Genomic DNA, 17,494 nt, shown 5'->3' with positions numbered 1-17,494 from the left:
ATCGGAATAGGGGGAAAATATTAGAATCGTCCCATTACTAATACATATACAAATATTAATCAGAATCAGGAATTCAGTGTGGAATTTGTAATTGTATCGGAATAGGGGGAAAATATTAGAATCGTCCCATTACTAATACATATACAAATATTAATCAGAATCAGGAATTCAGTGTGGAATTTGTAATTGTATTGGAATAGGGAAAAAATATTAGAATCGTCCCATTACTAATATATATACAAATATTAACCGGAATCAGGAATCAGAAAAATGAGAAGCTTTGGAGGTATCAAAATCAATATAGGAATTGGAAAAATTTGTGACTATTTTCCGACGCCAAAAACGATTCTTTAAATTGTCTTTTTTTATTTTAATTTGTTTAAACACAAATTCTTCTACTGCTGGAAGTTAGACTAAAATAGTAAATATTTATTAATTTTAAAAATACCAGTAAAACTGAAATCTATAGATCATCCTCATACAAGTGTTTATTTTTGCATTTACATGTGTTTTTACGGTAACCGGGAATAAATAACAACTCTATAGTTGAATAGTTTGAGATTTATAAAGAATCAGAATCAGGAATTTAGCATGGAATCGGTAATTGTATTGGAATCGGTAAAAATATTGGAATTGACCCATCACTAATATGTATATAATAGTCCTTAATCCACAGAGTTTAGAAGAAATACTTTCCTTCTCACCAGAGGGTAGGATTTAGCAAAATGCAGGATCAGATTTTGCTTGCAAAAAAGATTAAATGAAACTACAAGTAAGTCATAGATCTTACTTGATAACAAAAAGTGAAGCAGAGGGAATAGGGTGAATAAAAAAGTGATTTCATGTTAATGGATAGTCTGGTGAAGGGTAAAATTTCCAATGACGGTAAAATCCAAGGATGTAGAATCCAAGAAAGTTAGTTAAAATCCCATTCGCACAAGTAAAATCCAAGGGAACCGTGTAATTGTAAGATGATCCAAAGTAAACTCCGCGGATTAAGGACTATCCATTTATTTAGTGTTTCCTTTTCAAAATTAAATATGTTTTTAACTCTTTGTCAAAGTGTTTTTTGACATGGTTTATTAACTATTTGTTATTATTATAAGCTCTATCTCCTATTTGGTTTTATCGAGTTTTTACATCTGGTTGAGATTACTTTATAAATATTAATTCTTTAATATGTATAGTTTACTTTAGTTTTGCCATCTTGGATCATTTTGGTAAACTTAACTGTAATTCTTATTTTATATATATATATATATATATATATATATATATATATATATATATATATATATATATATATAGTAAGTTATGAAAATATATATGGCAATTAAGCTCTATACAGAATATTCCGCATTTCATTCTTGCGAGAATTATATCTTATACATTTTCATAACTTACTACCTAGCTCTACCTATGTATTGAGCACTGTTGAAGTAAATACTGAAAATTTATGCATAAAATTATATCTTTGTATATTAATTTATGCGATTAAATGAAGTAGTCATATGTGTGTGTGTGTGTGTGTGTGTGTGTGTGTGTGTGTGTGTGTGTGTGTGTGTGTGTGTGTGTGTGTGTGTGTGTGTGTGTGTGTGTGTGTGTGTGGTAGGTTTATTTCTACAAACATTGTTGGCTACATATATGCATACATGTTTCAGCTACACAGCCTTTAGAGATCTAACCGCATCACTAATCACGATAGATCAAATTCTAATGCAAATATTGTCATAGGTTTTTTTGAGATTCTAGAAAGCATCTTTTAACGAAGGTATAAATAGAACGCTGGTTGCTAGCTTAAATCAGTATGACATCTGGCACACGAATGAAGAGGTGACCATTCAATACTTCGACTTAAGAAGAGTCGTTAAACTCACAAGAAAAGCTGATAACTTATAAATATAGAAAGACCAGCCTTCGCAAACCTATATCCGGTAAATATAAATTGATTTCTTAGAATTGTGTTTGACTTAAGCATTTTATATCTAAAAGCATAAACCAGAATACGAAATATTAATCTAAGGGAATTAATCTGAGAAATAGTTATCTCCCTTTCTACCTTGGGGACTACTCTGTTTTTTCGGTTTTTGTTTTAATTTCTTTTCTTTTTTTTCAATAAAACTTTTTTGCCCATTTAACCTTTTTTTTTTACTTTTATTTTTTGATAAGAGCTAAAGAATGAATAGTGGTCACCAGTACAATGGCATAGTAATTGTTGAGTTGTGAAAATTAGGTATAATTTGCTTATTTATGGGGACGGCCCAACAAGAACTTGTTTAAATTAGACTTGAAGATTAAAACTTAATTAAACTAAATAGAGTCCAGATGATTCACCCTTGTGCCTAGCAGCTGTGTTCCAAAATTCATAATGATCCGTTCATTAGTTTAGGGATGGTTAGTTACCTCCCCTTGTTCCATGCAGTTTCCTCCCTTGCTATCATAAGAACTGTTCTTTTTATCATTTAAGTAAAACTTGCAATTTCTTCGAAAGCGATTTTCATTAAGAATTAATTTTCTACTTTATCGTTTTTTCGTAATTTTTGGATATGTTACTAACTTTCGACATGACAATTATGCAGTTAACATTGCTTTCAGCTGAAATTTAATCTTTCAATTTTTTTTATTGTTTCAAACAAGCACCGATATGTTTTTAAAGAATCGACTAAAAGTATAATAAAAATCAGCAAGGGGCATAACTATATTATTCATTAATTGGAATTCATTTTGAGATGAGCATTATATATATTAATTTATTTTTATTTCGGACTACTAGTCTCATCTTTATTAGTTGTTGTTTTTCATCTTTTATTGGATTGTTTATTCACAACGTTTCGGCCAACTAATTCCTCTGGCCTTCGTCAGGTGGTAACCGCGACGGATAGGAACTTCGAATCTCCTAACTGCATTCTCAGCCATCACTTCCATCCGTAGTTGTTGTCGCCTCACCACATTTTTGGCCAAGTAAACCTCTGGCACGCTTTGGGTGGGATTGAAACCGCTATCTTCAGACAATGTTCATTTGTAACTGTAGAGATTCAATGTCTCTATCAACTGCGCCACGGGCCCCGAAGGCCAGAGGAATTAGTTGGCCGAAACGTTGTGAATAAACAATCCAATAAATGATGAAAAACAACAACTAATAAAGATGAGACTAGTAGTCCGAAATAAAAAATAAATTAATAAGGGGCATAACTGTTTAAAAAATCCAAAATATAATAAGACATAAGTTTTAAAAATGGAAAAACAAGTAAAAATGAAAAAGTGATTTCATTACATCCTGGACAACGCCAAAAAGGCACGGTTTGTTTAATTTAAATTATAGTACATGTGCCACGTATTTAAAGTTATTCTTTCAATCCACAAATCTCATGATTGTCATTTTCATTTGATGTTTAGAAATGAGCCCTGCCAATTTGACTCAACAGATAGTCTCAACTGGGCTGCAGTCAGCTGACGAAACTTATGAGGAAGCATCTGAATCGAGCCTAGAGTTCAACTCAAGTGACTGCTCAAGTCATCAGCAGCAGTCACCCGAGATATACTCTCAAACCGAATGCCATCAGCAGCAGACACTCACCAATGGTAACGTATAGTAATTTATTTCATCAGGTTGGAATTTTTTACTTAACATAAATCTATGGGTTTTGTTATGTATTAAAACATATAACAAAAACTCCATATAAAAATAACAAGACCGACAAGGAACATTTAAAGTTTGAATAGCATAAGCACATAAAAAAGTTTGGTTTAAATTTGAGTGTTAAGGAAGGTTGGTTTTATACTTGAAAGGAAAGAGAAAAAAAAGGAAGAAATTGAGAGATAAACGCTTTGAAGAGTACTTATTCCTTTTCTTTATTTTTATTTTTTAACTTTTTTTTTTTTTTTTGCTGGGAAAATATATTTTCTTAAATTTTTGGTGGGGAAATATATGTTCTTCAATTTTTGCTGGGAAAATATCTTTTCTTCAGTTTTTGGTGGGGAAATATTTTTTCTTCAGTTTTTGGTGGGGAAATATCTTTTCTTCAATTTTTGGTGGGAAAATATCTTTTCTTCAGTTTTTGGTGAGGAAACATCTTTTCTTTAATTTTTGGTGGGAAAATATCTTTTCTTTAGTTTTTGGTGAGGAAATATCTTTTTTTCAGTTTTTGGTGAGGAAATATTTTTTCTTCAGTTTTTGGTGGTGAAATATCTTTTCTTCAGTTTTTGGTGAGGAAACATCTTTTCTTTAATTTTTGGTGGGAAAATATATTTTCTTCAATTTTTGGTGGGAAAATATCTTTTCTTCAGTTTTTGGTGGTGAAATATCTTTTCTTCAGTTTTTGGTGGGAAAATATATTTTCTTCATTTTTTGGTGGGAAATAACTTTTTTTCAGTTTTTGCTGGGGATAATTCTTTTCTTTAATATTTGGTGGAGAAATATCTTTTTTCAATTTTTAGTTGGCAAATATCTTTTCTTCAGTTTTTGGTGGGGAAATATCGTTTCTTTAATTTTTGGTGGGGAAATATCTTTTTTTCAGTTGTTTGCTGGGAAAATATCTTTTTTTCAGTTTTTGGTGGGGATATATCTTTTCTTCAGTTTTAGGTGGAGAAATATCTTTTCTTTAATTTTTGTTGGTGAAACATTTTTTACCTCGGTTTGTGGTGGGGAAATATCTTTTCTCCAGTTTTGGTGGGGAAATATCTATTCTTCAGTTCTTTGTGAGGCAATATCTTTTCTTCAATTTTTGGTGGGGAAATATTTTTTTTTCAGTTGTTTGCTAGGAAAATATCTTTTTTTCAGTTTTTAGTGGGGAAATATCTATTCTTTAATTTTCACTGGGAAAATATCTTTTCTTTAATTTTCAGTGGGGAAATATCTTTTCTTTAATTTTCAGTGGGAAAATATCTTTTCTTTAATTTTCAGTGGGAAAATATCTTTTCTTTAATTTTCAGTGGGGAAATATCTTTTCTTTAATTTTCAGTGGGAAAATATCTTTTGTTTAATTTTCAGTGGGAAAATATCTTTTCTTTAATTTTCAGTGGGGAAATATCTTTTCTTTAATTTTCAGTGGGAAAATATCTTTTCTTTAATTTTCAGTGGGAAAATATCTTTTCTTTAATTTTCAGTGGGGAAATATCTTTTCTTTAATTTTCAGTGGGAAAATATCTTTTCTTTAATTTTCAGTGGGAAAATATCTTTTCTTTAATTTTCAGTGGGGAAATATCTTTTCTTTAATTTTCAGTGGGAAAATATCTTTTCTTTAATTTTCAGTGGGAAAATATCTTTTCTTTAATTTTCAGTGGGGAAATATCTTTTCTTTAATTTTCAGTGGGAAAATATCTTTTGTTTAATTTTCGGTGGGAAAATATCTTTTCTTTAATTTTCAGTGGGAAAATATCTTTTCTTTAATTTTCACTGGGAAAAATATCTTTTCTTTAATTTTCAGTGGGAAAATATCTTTTCTTTAATTTTCAGTGGGGAAATATCTTTTCTTTAATTTTCAGTGGGGAAATATCTTTTCTTTAATTTTCAGTGGGAAAATATCTTTTGTTTAATTTTCGGTGGGAAAATATCTTTTCTTTAATTTTCAGTGGGAAAATATCTTTTCTTTAATTTTCACTGGGAAAAATATCTTTTCTTTAATTTTCAGTGGGAAAATATCTTTTCTTTAATTTTCAGTGGGGAAATATCTTTTCTTTAATTTTCGGTGGGGAAATATCTTTTCTTTAATTTTCGGTGGGAAAATATCTTTTCTTTAATTTTCAGTGGGGAAATATCTTTTCTTTAATTTTCGGTGGGAAAATATCTTTTCTTTAATTTTCAGTGGGAAAATATCTTTTCTTTAATTTTCACTGGGAAAAATATCTTTTCTTTAATTTTCAGTGGGGAAATATCTTTTCTTTAATTTTCAGTGGGGAAATATCTTTTCTTTAATTTTCGGTGGGGAAATATCTTTTCTTTAATTTTCACTGGGAAAAATATATTTTCTTTAATTTTCACTGGGAAAAATATCTTTTCTTTAATTTTCAGTGGGAAAATATCTTTTCTTTAATTTTCGGTGCGAAAATATCTTTTCTTTTATTTTCAGTGGGAAAATATCTTTTCTTTAATTTTCAGTGGGAAAATATCTTTTCTTCTTTCGATCAGTTTTCTTTCTTCTATCCATCGGTTCACAAGACCTCAGCTATTTATCTCTCCCAACCAACTCCTGCAATATGCCAGCTATTCATACTTTACTTTAGGCGCATACACTTCTCATTGGTCAGATTAATTTCAACTGTTGCAATATATTTGATATAATAAGGGTATGATCACTGAAACTCGGAAGGTTCTACTTACAGGCACTGGCGATAGGAACTGTTGAATCAAATTGAACCACATTCTGCTAGCAATCAACCAGAAACCAGGATTACTCCACAAAAATATTGAATTTTTTAGCATTCCAGCACATAAATTTTTCGTGTCGACATGAGAAGGATCTTTTGCTCGTTTCTTGCAAGTCCAGGACCTGTACAGAACAGTGTTACCGATTAAAGATGTGCTATTATTTATTATTATTTATTATTACTTATTATTATTTATTATTATTTATTAATATTTATTATTATTTATTATTACTTATTATTATTTATTATTACTTATTATTACTTATTATTATTTATTATTACTTATTATTTCTTATTATTATTTATTATTACTTATTATTATTTATTATTACTAATTATTATTCATTATTATTTATTATTACTTATTATTATTTATTATTACTTATTATTATTTATTATTATTTATTATTACTTATTATTATTTATTATTACTTATTATCATTTATTATTACTTATCATTATTTATTATTATTTATCATTATTTATTATTACTTATTATTATTTATTATTATTTATTATTATTTATTATTACTTATTATTATTTATTATTATTTATTATTACTTATTATTATTCATTATTATTTATTGTTACTTATTATTATTTATTATTACTTATTATTATTTATTATTACTTATTATTATTTATTATTACTTATTATCATTTATTATTACTTATTATCATTTATTATTACTTATCATTATTTATTATTATTTATCATTATTTATTATTACTTATTATTATTTATTATTATTTATTATTACTTATTATTATTTATTATTACTTATTATTACTTATTATTATTTATTATCACTTATTATTACTTATTATTATTTATTATTACTTATTATTATTTATTATTATTTATTATTACTTATTATTATTTATTATTACTTATTATTACTTATTATTATTTATTATCACTTATTATTACTTATTATTATTTATTATTATTTATTATTATTTATTATTATTTATTATTACTTATTATTATTTATTATTACTTATTATTACTTATTATTATTTATTATAACTTATTATTACTTATTATTACTTATTATTATTTATTATTATTTATTATTACTTATTATTATTTATTATAATTTATTATTACTTATTAATGTTTATTATTATTTATTATTACTTATTATTATTTATTATTACTTATTATTACTTATTATTATTTATTATTACTTATTATTATTTATTATTATTTATTATTACTTATTATTATTTATTATTATTTATTATTACTTATTATTATTTATTATTACTTATTATTATTTATTATTACTTATTATTATTTATTATTACTTATTATTATTTATTATTACTTATTATTATTTATTATTATTTATTATTATTTATTATTATTCATTACTATTTATTATTAATTATTATTATTTATTATTACTTATTATTATTTATTATTACTTATTATTATTTATTATTACTTATTATTACTTATTATTATTTATTATTACTTATTATTACTTATTATTATTTATTATTACTTATTATGACTTATTATTATTTATTATTATTTATTATTACTTATTATCATTTATTATTACTTATCATTATTTATTATTACTTATTATTATTTATTATTACTTATTATTATTTATTATTATGTGTTATTATTTATTATTACTTATTATTACTTCTTATTATTTATTATTACTTATTATTATTTATTATTATTTATTATTACTTATTATTATTTATTATTATTTATTATTACTTATTATTATTAATTATTACTTATTATCATTTATTATTATTTATTATTACTTATTATTATTTATTATTACTTATTATTATTTATTATTCTTTATTATTATTTATTATTACTTATTATTACTTATTATTATTTATTATTATTATTTATTATTATTTTTTATTATTTATTATTACTTATTATTATTTATTATTACTTATTATTACTTATTATTATTTATTATTACTTATTATTATTTATTATTACTTATTATTATTTATTATTCTTTATTATTCTTTATTATAATTTATTATTATTTATTATTATTTATTATCATTTATTATTACTTATTATTACTTATTATTATTTATTATTACTTATTATTATTTATTATTATTTATTATTATTTATTATCATTTATTATTACTTATTATTATTTATTATTGTTTATTATTACTTATTATTATTTATTATTACTTATTATTACTTATTATTACTTATTATTATTTATTATTATTTATTATTATTTATTATTACTTAGTATTACTTATTATTACTTATTATTATTTATTATTATTTATTATTATTTATTATTACTTATTATTACTTATTATTATTTATTATTATTTATTATTATTTATTATTACTTATTATTTTTTATTATTATTTATTATTATTATTTATTATTATTATTTATTATTTATTATTACTTCTTATTAATTATTATTACTTATTATCATTTATTATTACTTATCATTATTTATTATCATTTATTATTATTTATTATTATTTATTATTACTTATTATTTATTATTACTTATTATTACTTATTATTATTTATTATTACTTATTATTATTTATTATTACTTATTATTATTATTTATTATTATTTATTATTACTTCTTATTATTTATTATTACTTATTATCATTTATGATTACTTATCATTATTTATTATTATTTATTATTACTTATTATTATTTATTATTATTTATTATTATTCATTATTATTTATTATTACTTATTATTATTTATTATTACTTATTATTATTTATTATTACTTATTATTATTTATTATTATTTATTATTACTTATTATTATTTATTATTATTTATTATTACTTATTATTATTTATTATTATTTATTATTACTTATTATTATTAATTATTACTTATTATTATTTATTATTTATTATTATTACTTATTATTATTTATTATTATTTATTATTACTTATTATTATTTATTATTACTTATTATTATTTATTATTATTTATTATTACTTATTATTATTTATTATTACTTATTATTACTTATTATTATTTATTATACTTATTATTACTTATTATTATTTATTATTATTTATTATTACTTATTATTATTATTTATTATTACTTATTATTATTTATTATTACTTATTATTATTTATTATTACTTATTATTATTTATTATTATTCATCATTACTTATTATTATTTATTATTACTTATTATTACTTATTATTATTTATTATTACTATACGTTTACTGTTACGACTCTGTGTGTTCTTATCAATACGTGTGGGTGTGTGTGTTCTTATGTATAAACGTGTGTTCTTACGTGCAGTTCACTGTTATATGTGTGTTTGGGTGTGTGTGGGTGGGTGTTTGCTATTCTTCTAAGATCTTACAGTTTCTTCTTGCGTTGGGGAGTTTCCGAGACGTGTATGTGCAAACAATATAATACGAACGTACCTGGTTTGCCTTGGCCAGCGCAAGACATCTTCTTGCCTGCTGGTCTTCCATATCTTGCTGGAGAGTGGTGGTGCAGACAGATTTATGAATGGACAACAAGATGGAATTGAAGCTTCAATCTTTTTTCATTTAAGGCAAGCCTAACATCTCGGACCCTGGTCGTTGGGATAGACCCAAAATCTCCCGTCTGCATTCCTCTGCTGCGCAAACCAAACTCTGACGTTTCCATGTGGTCGCCAACCGGAAGGGCCTACGACCACAATTCCGTGTCACCCCTTAATTTCTGGTACATTCTAATCTAGGTCATTCAAGGTGACTTGGGTTTGACGCCTGTCAAACCCAACCTTTTCTGACCCTGGCTAACTCACCGATGGGGCTCAAAATATGTTTATATATTGTTACGATGTATCCCAGTCCTACTGGGGATGGTAGAGATGGGTGACGTAACGAAATATATTAAAAAAATAAAGTTTCCCAGGTTCCTTGAAAATTCGTTGTTATGGGAATGGGACAACCGTCCCGAAGACAACAATAAAATGAGATGTATTGGACAACGAAATCACATAAGAAATAACGAGGACAAGTATCGTCGAAAAATTAACAAACTTTTATTTATATAAAGAATAAAATAAAATTCAAGAAAAGAAAAGAAAAGAAAATTAAATATGCCTAACTAAATGAAATGATTTAATGATTCAAATTCTACCGAGAGAAAAATATATTAACAGTCAATGTTCACATAAAACAAGAAATCGTCTGCTCAATTAGATACAGGTTCTAGGGTAAGAGAGAGATGTTGGAGAAATGTAAGTTTTGATTGAAAAACTCACTTAATGTCCTTTGAAATGTAACCTTTCTTTCGTCTCCTTTTTTTTTTATATATTTCTTTCCTGTAAATTGTTTTTGATTACGCACGCGCAGGTTACTTTTCATATTTTTGTCCTTCGGATTATTTATGTTTCATTGCGCGTGCATGTTAATTGCTCCAAATATTCATTTCCAAAGCTCATCGAAGTCCTTGATTTATAGTAAAAGTTTCACTGTTCCATTGATCCTTCCTTCGCTGGGTTCATTCTTTTGTTCAGTCAATATTCTAACTTTGACTGCTGATCATCGGTGGTGTCATTGATATTTACCTCCACGACGCCGCTACTGCCGTCGTCGCCTTTCGCCAGCTTCGCCAACCCGACCTTCGCTGACTCACGTCTTATCGCTTTGAAGCGCAACGCTCCACTGCCTGTTGACAACTTTTTTCAGGCCCCTCTCTCTATATACGATCCACCTCTCTCTTTCTATACACAGTTTCTCTCCCTTATTTCTCTCTATCTTTCTTTTCTCTTTCCTTTTACACTCTTCGTTCACAGTATCTGTCTCTCCCTTGTCCTCCTGTTCGCAGGCCTCCTCCTCCCCTTTTTTCTTCTGTTTTGTTTACAAAATGTGACCGAGCAGACGTGAATTGAATCCTTTTGGTGCGAAAAATGATACAGTGAATAAAATATACTGAAAATATATCTCCTCTTGGCTAAAAATCAATAAAATAATTTATTATACATTTTAATAAATGTATCACAATATCTATTTCTAGAACTACCTATATAGCAATTAAACTGGGATTCCAAATACTACAACAGCTACCCATTGAAAATTCTTCATCTCCAGGACTTGTCCAGAACATATATATTATTTAATTGGAATTCATTATTGAGATGAGTATTATTTATTAATTAATTTTATTGCGGATTATTATCCTTATCTTTTTTTTAGTTGTTTCACAACGTTTCGGCCAACTATTCCTCTGGCCTTCGTCAGGTGGTAACCATGATGGGATAAGAACTCTGAATCTCCTAACTGCATCCTCAACAATTACTGCCTGTGAGACGACAATAACTATGGAAGGCAGTAATTGCTGAGGATGCAGTTAGGAGATTCAGAGTTCTTATCCCATCATGGTTACCACCTGACGAAGGCCAGAGGAATAGTTGGCCGAAACGTTGTGAAACAACAACTAAAAAAAAGAAGATGAGGATAATAGTCCGCAACAAATAAATCGTCCAAAATAGTTACCCGTCGGAAACTCTTTTGAAATTAAACAGGGTTTTCAAATCAAGATTTACTATTTTTCTTTTTCTCACCAGAAAGGCGCTTTTGTACACTTTGCATGTAACAGCTGACATCCGGTTGGGAGTTTTATTGTTTTTATTCATAAGTCCCCACAATCTCCTGTTCGCTTTAAAGATTTCTAACTTCTCTATTATATGTGAAATATGCTAAAAACCAATATATAATGTTGTCTGGGAACCAACATATTGTAGCTTCAGTCACAAAGCAGACAAAGAATGAGTGCTAAAAAATATATATATGAAAACGAAGACAGTACTTTTCGACAGCATCATTATATAAATTGAAACTACTTTTTAGGAATAGGTATCCAAGGGAATTTCGGTACTTACGTCATTAATTCCAGATTTCATTAAATACTCCTGAGACATTGATGAACTTGTGGCAGCCAACACCCGCTACATCACCGGCAGGAACTACTTCTCACGACTCGAGATTTGAAATCCATTTTCTCCCTGGCTTGTCCAATCACAAGCTAGCTCTCTATCACGTGACAGAGTATATAAAAGATGAAATCTGAAACCATTTACCCTCTTTCAGCCTAACCCTGCTGGGGAGCACACATTAGCCTGGGGCATTCGCCCTCGGCCGAACGTGAGTACAGCAAGCTAACCATGGCTCTCTTCAAAGTACCATTTATTTCCACGTGCGGTACCCAAATGAACATCCTTTGTCATGCTAAAGACTATACACCAACACACACACCTACGATTTCTTACCACGAGACGCTAACCCTTTGCCCTGTCTACTAACGAATGCATGCTCCTACATACGTATATACACTGAACACCTGTCTCTTTCTTTCTCCTTCAACAGGCCTGACCTATATCTAATTGTCGGATATCTAATATTCGTCCCCACATAAGGAACTCTACACGACTACTATAAAAACACGTGCGCGTACGAATGTTGTATTGTTGGTATCATAAACGGGGACCGTGTGTGTGATCGTCTTAATGTTGCTGTCTATTTGTGATATATTCATATCTAATTGTTCATATGCATTTGTGTGTGTGTGTGTGTGTGTGTGTGTGTGTGTGTGTGTGTGTGTGTGTGTGTGTGTGTGTGTGTGTGATACATGTATTTTGGACATACCTTATCTTCATGCGTCATTGATCTTGTCCACCTGGAATTGATTTTGTGCCTTGGAGGAGAGACTGGAAACCTGTTTTGGACGAATATTCATTCACTCCAAGACGATGATTGGTTTTATATAGTTTTTATTTACCTTCCAGATGTCAATCGCAGAAGAATGGAAGGTGAATGTCTTTGCTTGCGTGGTTTGCTTCTAGGTCTCTATTTTCACACACGTCAGCACCCCCCCCTCCCCTCAGTGAAGGGGAGGGGACGACCTGTTAAGCCATCCGCTGTTCTCTACGTCCAAACCAAAACTGACTGACTCCAGCTAACCTGATCACGTGACTCACACGTAGATCCGATCAGCTGACCCTCACTTCCGGTAAAACGTGTCTACAATATGATTTACGATATTTCTTTCTTATGTTCGACCTATTTCTTAACACAAACACTGGACTCTCATACTAACCCGTGTCTCTCTTTCAACAAACTCTTTTCACGACTACTACAAGCGAGCACGAATAATGAACTCTTTTCTTTTCTCTCTCCTACCTAAGCTCCTAATGAGGATGACAAATAAAGTTTGTTTATTAATATAGAACGAAACTCCATTTCGTCCTCTCTCTCATTTCTATAAACTTCACCGAACAATCTACATGATATGAACTGAATCGTTTTTTATTTATTTTTTATTTTTTATTTTTACCCTAATTCGGTAAACGTTTAAAGTCACGACCATAGCAGAATGAGAGGAAACATTTCATACAGGCATTAAAAATAGTTTTATGTCATTTTTTTTATATATATATATATATATTATTAGATAAGGATTATTTCGATTTAAATTCAATTTAGTATTAAACATGTAAACTTGAGAAAACCCCACTTAAAATGTGGCAACATTATCTGAATACGTGAAATGGAAAAGATGACAACCAAATTTTACCTGATGTCATGTGATTCCGTATATTAATTTTGACATATTTCAAATGCGCTTTTTTCAAATTTAACGCTGATACAGAATTTTTCTATCATTCTTCTCTGGCTGCGACCTTTAACCGTTATCTACTTAATTTTCATGTTTCAGTTATGAACATGTCCAAAAATTATGAAAGACGATAAGACTGAAATTTAATTATTAATGAAAACAGTTTTCGAAGACAATTAGCGAAAATTGAGTCTTACTAAATTGGCCTAAGATTTTCAAAGTTTTCAGAAAATAATTATCTCCCTTGTTATGATGATTCGAACTCCTGGTTTCGTAATTTAGCAAAATTTCATCCCAGCTATATCACTTCTCAGGCATTTCAACCTATTCTTTGCCCATGCATAGAGCATTGTTGCTACATTTGGGTGGAAGCATCTACCACTAGTCTCTCACTCTTAAACAAGCTCCAAAAAAAGAGTCTACAACATAATCAGTCCCACACTATCGGCCAAACTCCAACCTCTGTCTCATCGCTGCAATATTGCATCCATGCGATTGTTTTACAAGTACTTTCATTGAATGTGCTCTGATGAACTCATAGCACTTGTGCCCCCTCGACATACATACTTCCAACTAAACAGAAAAGCAGCAAAATCCCACCCCTTCACTGCTGAGGTTCTTAGATGCCGGAAAGTTTCTTTCCTCAGACTGCTAGACTTTGAAATTCCCTTCCTGTTTTCTGCTTCTCTGACTGTTTTAACCTGCAGAAGCGTAAATGTAATGTGAATAGATATCTCGCTGCTCAACTCCCCACAGTCCCCATTTAGATATGATTCTAAATAGCAACCCCTTAGATTCAAAGTGGTACTATGACTTGTTTGGGGTGAAAATAAGTTTAAAAAAAAAAAATCTTCCTTGATCTGCAGCACTCTCTAATACTCAGGATATCCAAACACATTTTAGTCATTGCAAGAGGTGGCACGCCGTATATGGTTGAACCATCTAAGACGCTGAGTGTGTAAAGCATCTGTACTATTACGAGTATCAAGTTTCGGATAAAAACCAATTACGTTTCTGAATTTTTGAGATGATGTAATAATAATTTGTATTATTCGGATTACCGTTCTCATCTTGAGTGTTATTCTCACAACGTTTCGACCTGCACACCCTTCGACCTTCTTCAGGTGTATCTTGTTGAACTCGCAAGTCTTTCTGTCAAACTCTGGAATCTGGACGGAATTTTGAACGTAAGCCTTTATTTAATCACGTTCTGGTTCTATCCAGTTGTGTCTGCAAAGACCCCTGGTATAACGGATAAAGTGTTAAGCCTTTATAAACCAGAAGTACACTTTTTTTTTCGCATTTTATTTTATTTGAAGTTTATTGTTGAATAAGAAGGACACGAAAAGGAAACTCATTCTAACATTTAAGAACAACTTTATTGATGCAATTCCGAATTTTCTAGATGAGATGTGAATGTTTGTATTGTTTTTGGTTATTCGGAAAATTATTCTCATCTTGGCACAACGTTCCGATCGTTGAAACCTACGACCTTCCCCAGGTGTGAAAAAAAGAACAAAGAAAAAAAAATGCAAGGGAGACAACTCCAAAGAAAGAAGGTTTTTGTTTTTTGTTGAGTTGTCTCCCTTGCATTGTGTTTATTTAAAAAAAGAAATCATAAACAAAACGAAAACACGCGTCGGACGCCTGTCCGCTGTTTCGTAAAATATTTTTTTCACTAATATTGACAATTAGCATAGATATTCCGTGGAATCGAGTCATAGGAAAGCCTTAAAAAATATCTTAGTGAGCCCTGAAGATTTGACTTTCTTTATGATTTACGGACACGCCCTCAAACCCACAATCCGAATTTTTGCAATGCAGAGCTAACCCCTTAAGGAAAAATGAAATTCGCAACCAAGGAAGATCGTAGGTTACAACGACCGAAACGTTGTGCCAATAACACTCAAGATGAGAATAATTGTCCCAAAACAATACAAATTTTATTGGCCATCTTTGTTAGTAAGAATAGGCAAACGGTTTAGTCGTGGAAAGTGTTCCTGTGTGGAGATGTAGATTCAAGATTAGACAGACCTGTTGAAAGAGAGACAGAGTTAATGCATGTTTATGTTTAACGTAAACGTGCTTCACGAATGATTGGAAAGAGGGTTCGTGTGTGTAGCGCACTGAAGTCCGTGTGTGGAGATAGTCATGTTGGCCTGTCTGTTCACGTCTTAGTTGAACCCCGAGCCCAAAGGCTGGGTGAGTTCTGCTGAGTCCCAAGAGAGAAGTTGGGGACGACGAGTCTGTTCCATGTGGAGTTGTTGTCTGTCCACGATCTGGAGAGAAAGAGTGGGTTGCCGATTTAACCTTATATAAACTCGATCACGTGACCGAGGGCTGGTTTCTGACTGGACAAGCCAGGAAGGAAGTGTATTCCAAATCTCCAGTCACGAGAATTCGCTTCTGCTTATGTTTGTTGCAATTTCGTCTGCTACATTTGTTTATATTCTGCTTCCATCTGTTAAACCTTTATAAACCTGCACTGGAAGAAAACAACGCTAGGGTTTTGAGACAAGAAACTTTATTAGCAACAGTCGCTCATCAAGAAAACAGGTTGCTCTTTACCAAGTCTGCTCCTGCTGATGTCCTGCTACAAAGAAAAATCTTTGTTGCAGAAGAGTTCCACAAGCCTTGAGGATAGCAAAGAGTTAAAGTCCCTGCCTCAATATATTAACATAAAGTACTGGGTGAAATTCAGTTTTAAGTGATACTCTTCTGGAGGTTGAAGGTTCAATCTCCAGTGCATGTGATAGTATGAACAGTTATTGCTCATTTTTGTCTGCGTCGGTATAAACAATGGGAGTCAGAGAGTTTCGATGACTTTCTAACTTGATGAAATTGCAGGCATTAAAGTGCAAATTCTGGGATATCCAGGAAACGGAAGTGGTTCTATATTTAAAACTGTTCCTTAGAGAGTTTGCTAAGGGGAGGTAACTGTTCATCCTATCACAGTGTAGACGATACTATATTTTATATTATCGCGAAGTACTTAACACCTTTACCTGATATTTATCCAAATTGAATGAGAATGATTTAATGTACAGCATCTTTACGTTGACACAGCGGTTATCATTAGATCACCAAAGTTAGGCAACATTTATTAGGCAACATCGAGTGATCAATTTAGGAATTTTAAGCTCTGTATGTAGGAGGACGTGTACACTTCCCTGCAAGAGTTTCAAAAACCTAACACCATTTCCCCTAACAGAGATATACATGCAACTGAGGACCGTTTGTGAATTTCATACTGACATGGAACTTACTCCTTTGGAGGAAGCTGGTTAAACTCACATAGAATTAGTACCGTTTTCATTTTTCCATTTGATTGCAGAATTTCTGGAAACATGCTTGCTTGAAGAGTTTGGTTGATTGCTTAGCAGAACAGTATTTACTAGAAAGTCTTCTACTATTTTTTTGCGATGATTGAATTGTCATAGGAAAAAGCGACTTTACTTTTTTAATATAGATAGATAGAAATAATAATATAACAGGAGA

At 29.5% G+C, this 17,494-nt stretch overlaps 1 protein-coding gene across 3 annotated transcripts in view; it reads left to right on the top strand.

Moving 5' to 3' along the window:
- Positions 1–17,494, top strand: part of LOC145261221 (uncharacterized) — a 127,704-nt gene that overhangs the window by 21,037 nt on the left and 89,173 nt on the right. For 2 of the 3 annotated variants that reach the window (XM_080119572.1, XM_080119573.1), the window contains one exon: positions 3,397–3,582. In XM_080119572.1, the coding sequence (XP_079975698.1) occupies positions 3,397–3,582 (186 nt within the window). Of the gene's footprint in view, positions 1–3,396; positions 3,583–17,494 lie in introns of those variants that run through there. The other variant, XM_080119575.1, reaches the window with a different exon arrangement.

The sequence above is a fragment of the Euprymna scolopes genome, chromosome 37 (assembly GCF_053919585.1).
Source record: "Euprymna scolopes isolate OS-2025 chromosome 37, ASM5391958v1, whole genome shotgun sequence".
NCBI lineage: Eukaryota > Metazoa > Mollusca > Cephalopoda > Sepiida > Sepiolidae > Euprymna > Euprymna scolopes.
The sequence above is the reverse complement of the archived record's forward strand: the minus strand, read 5'-3'. Positions and strand labels throughout refer to the sequence as shown.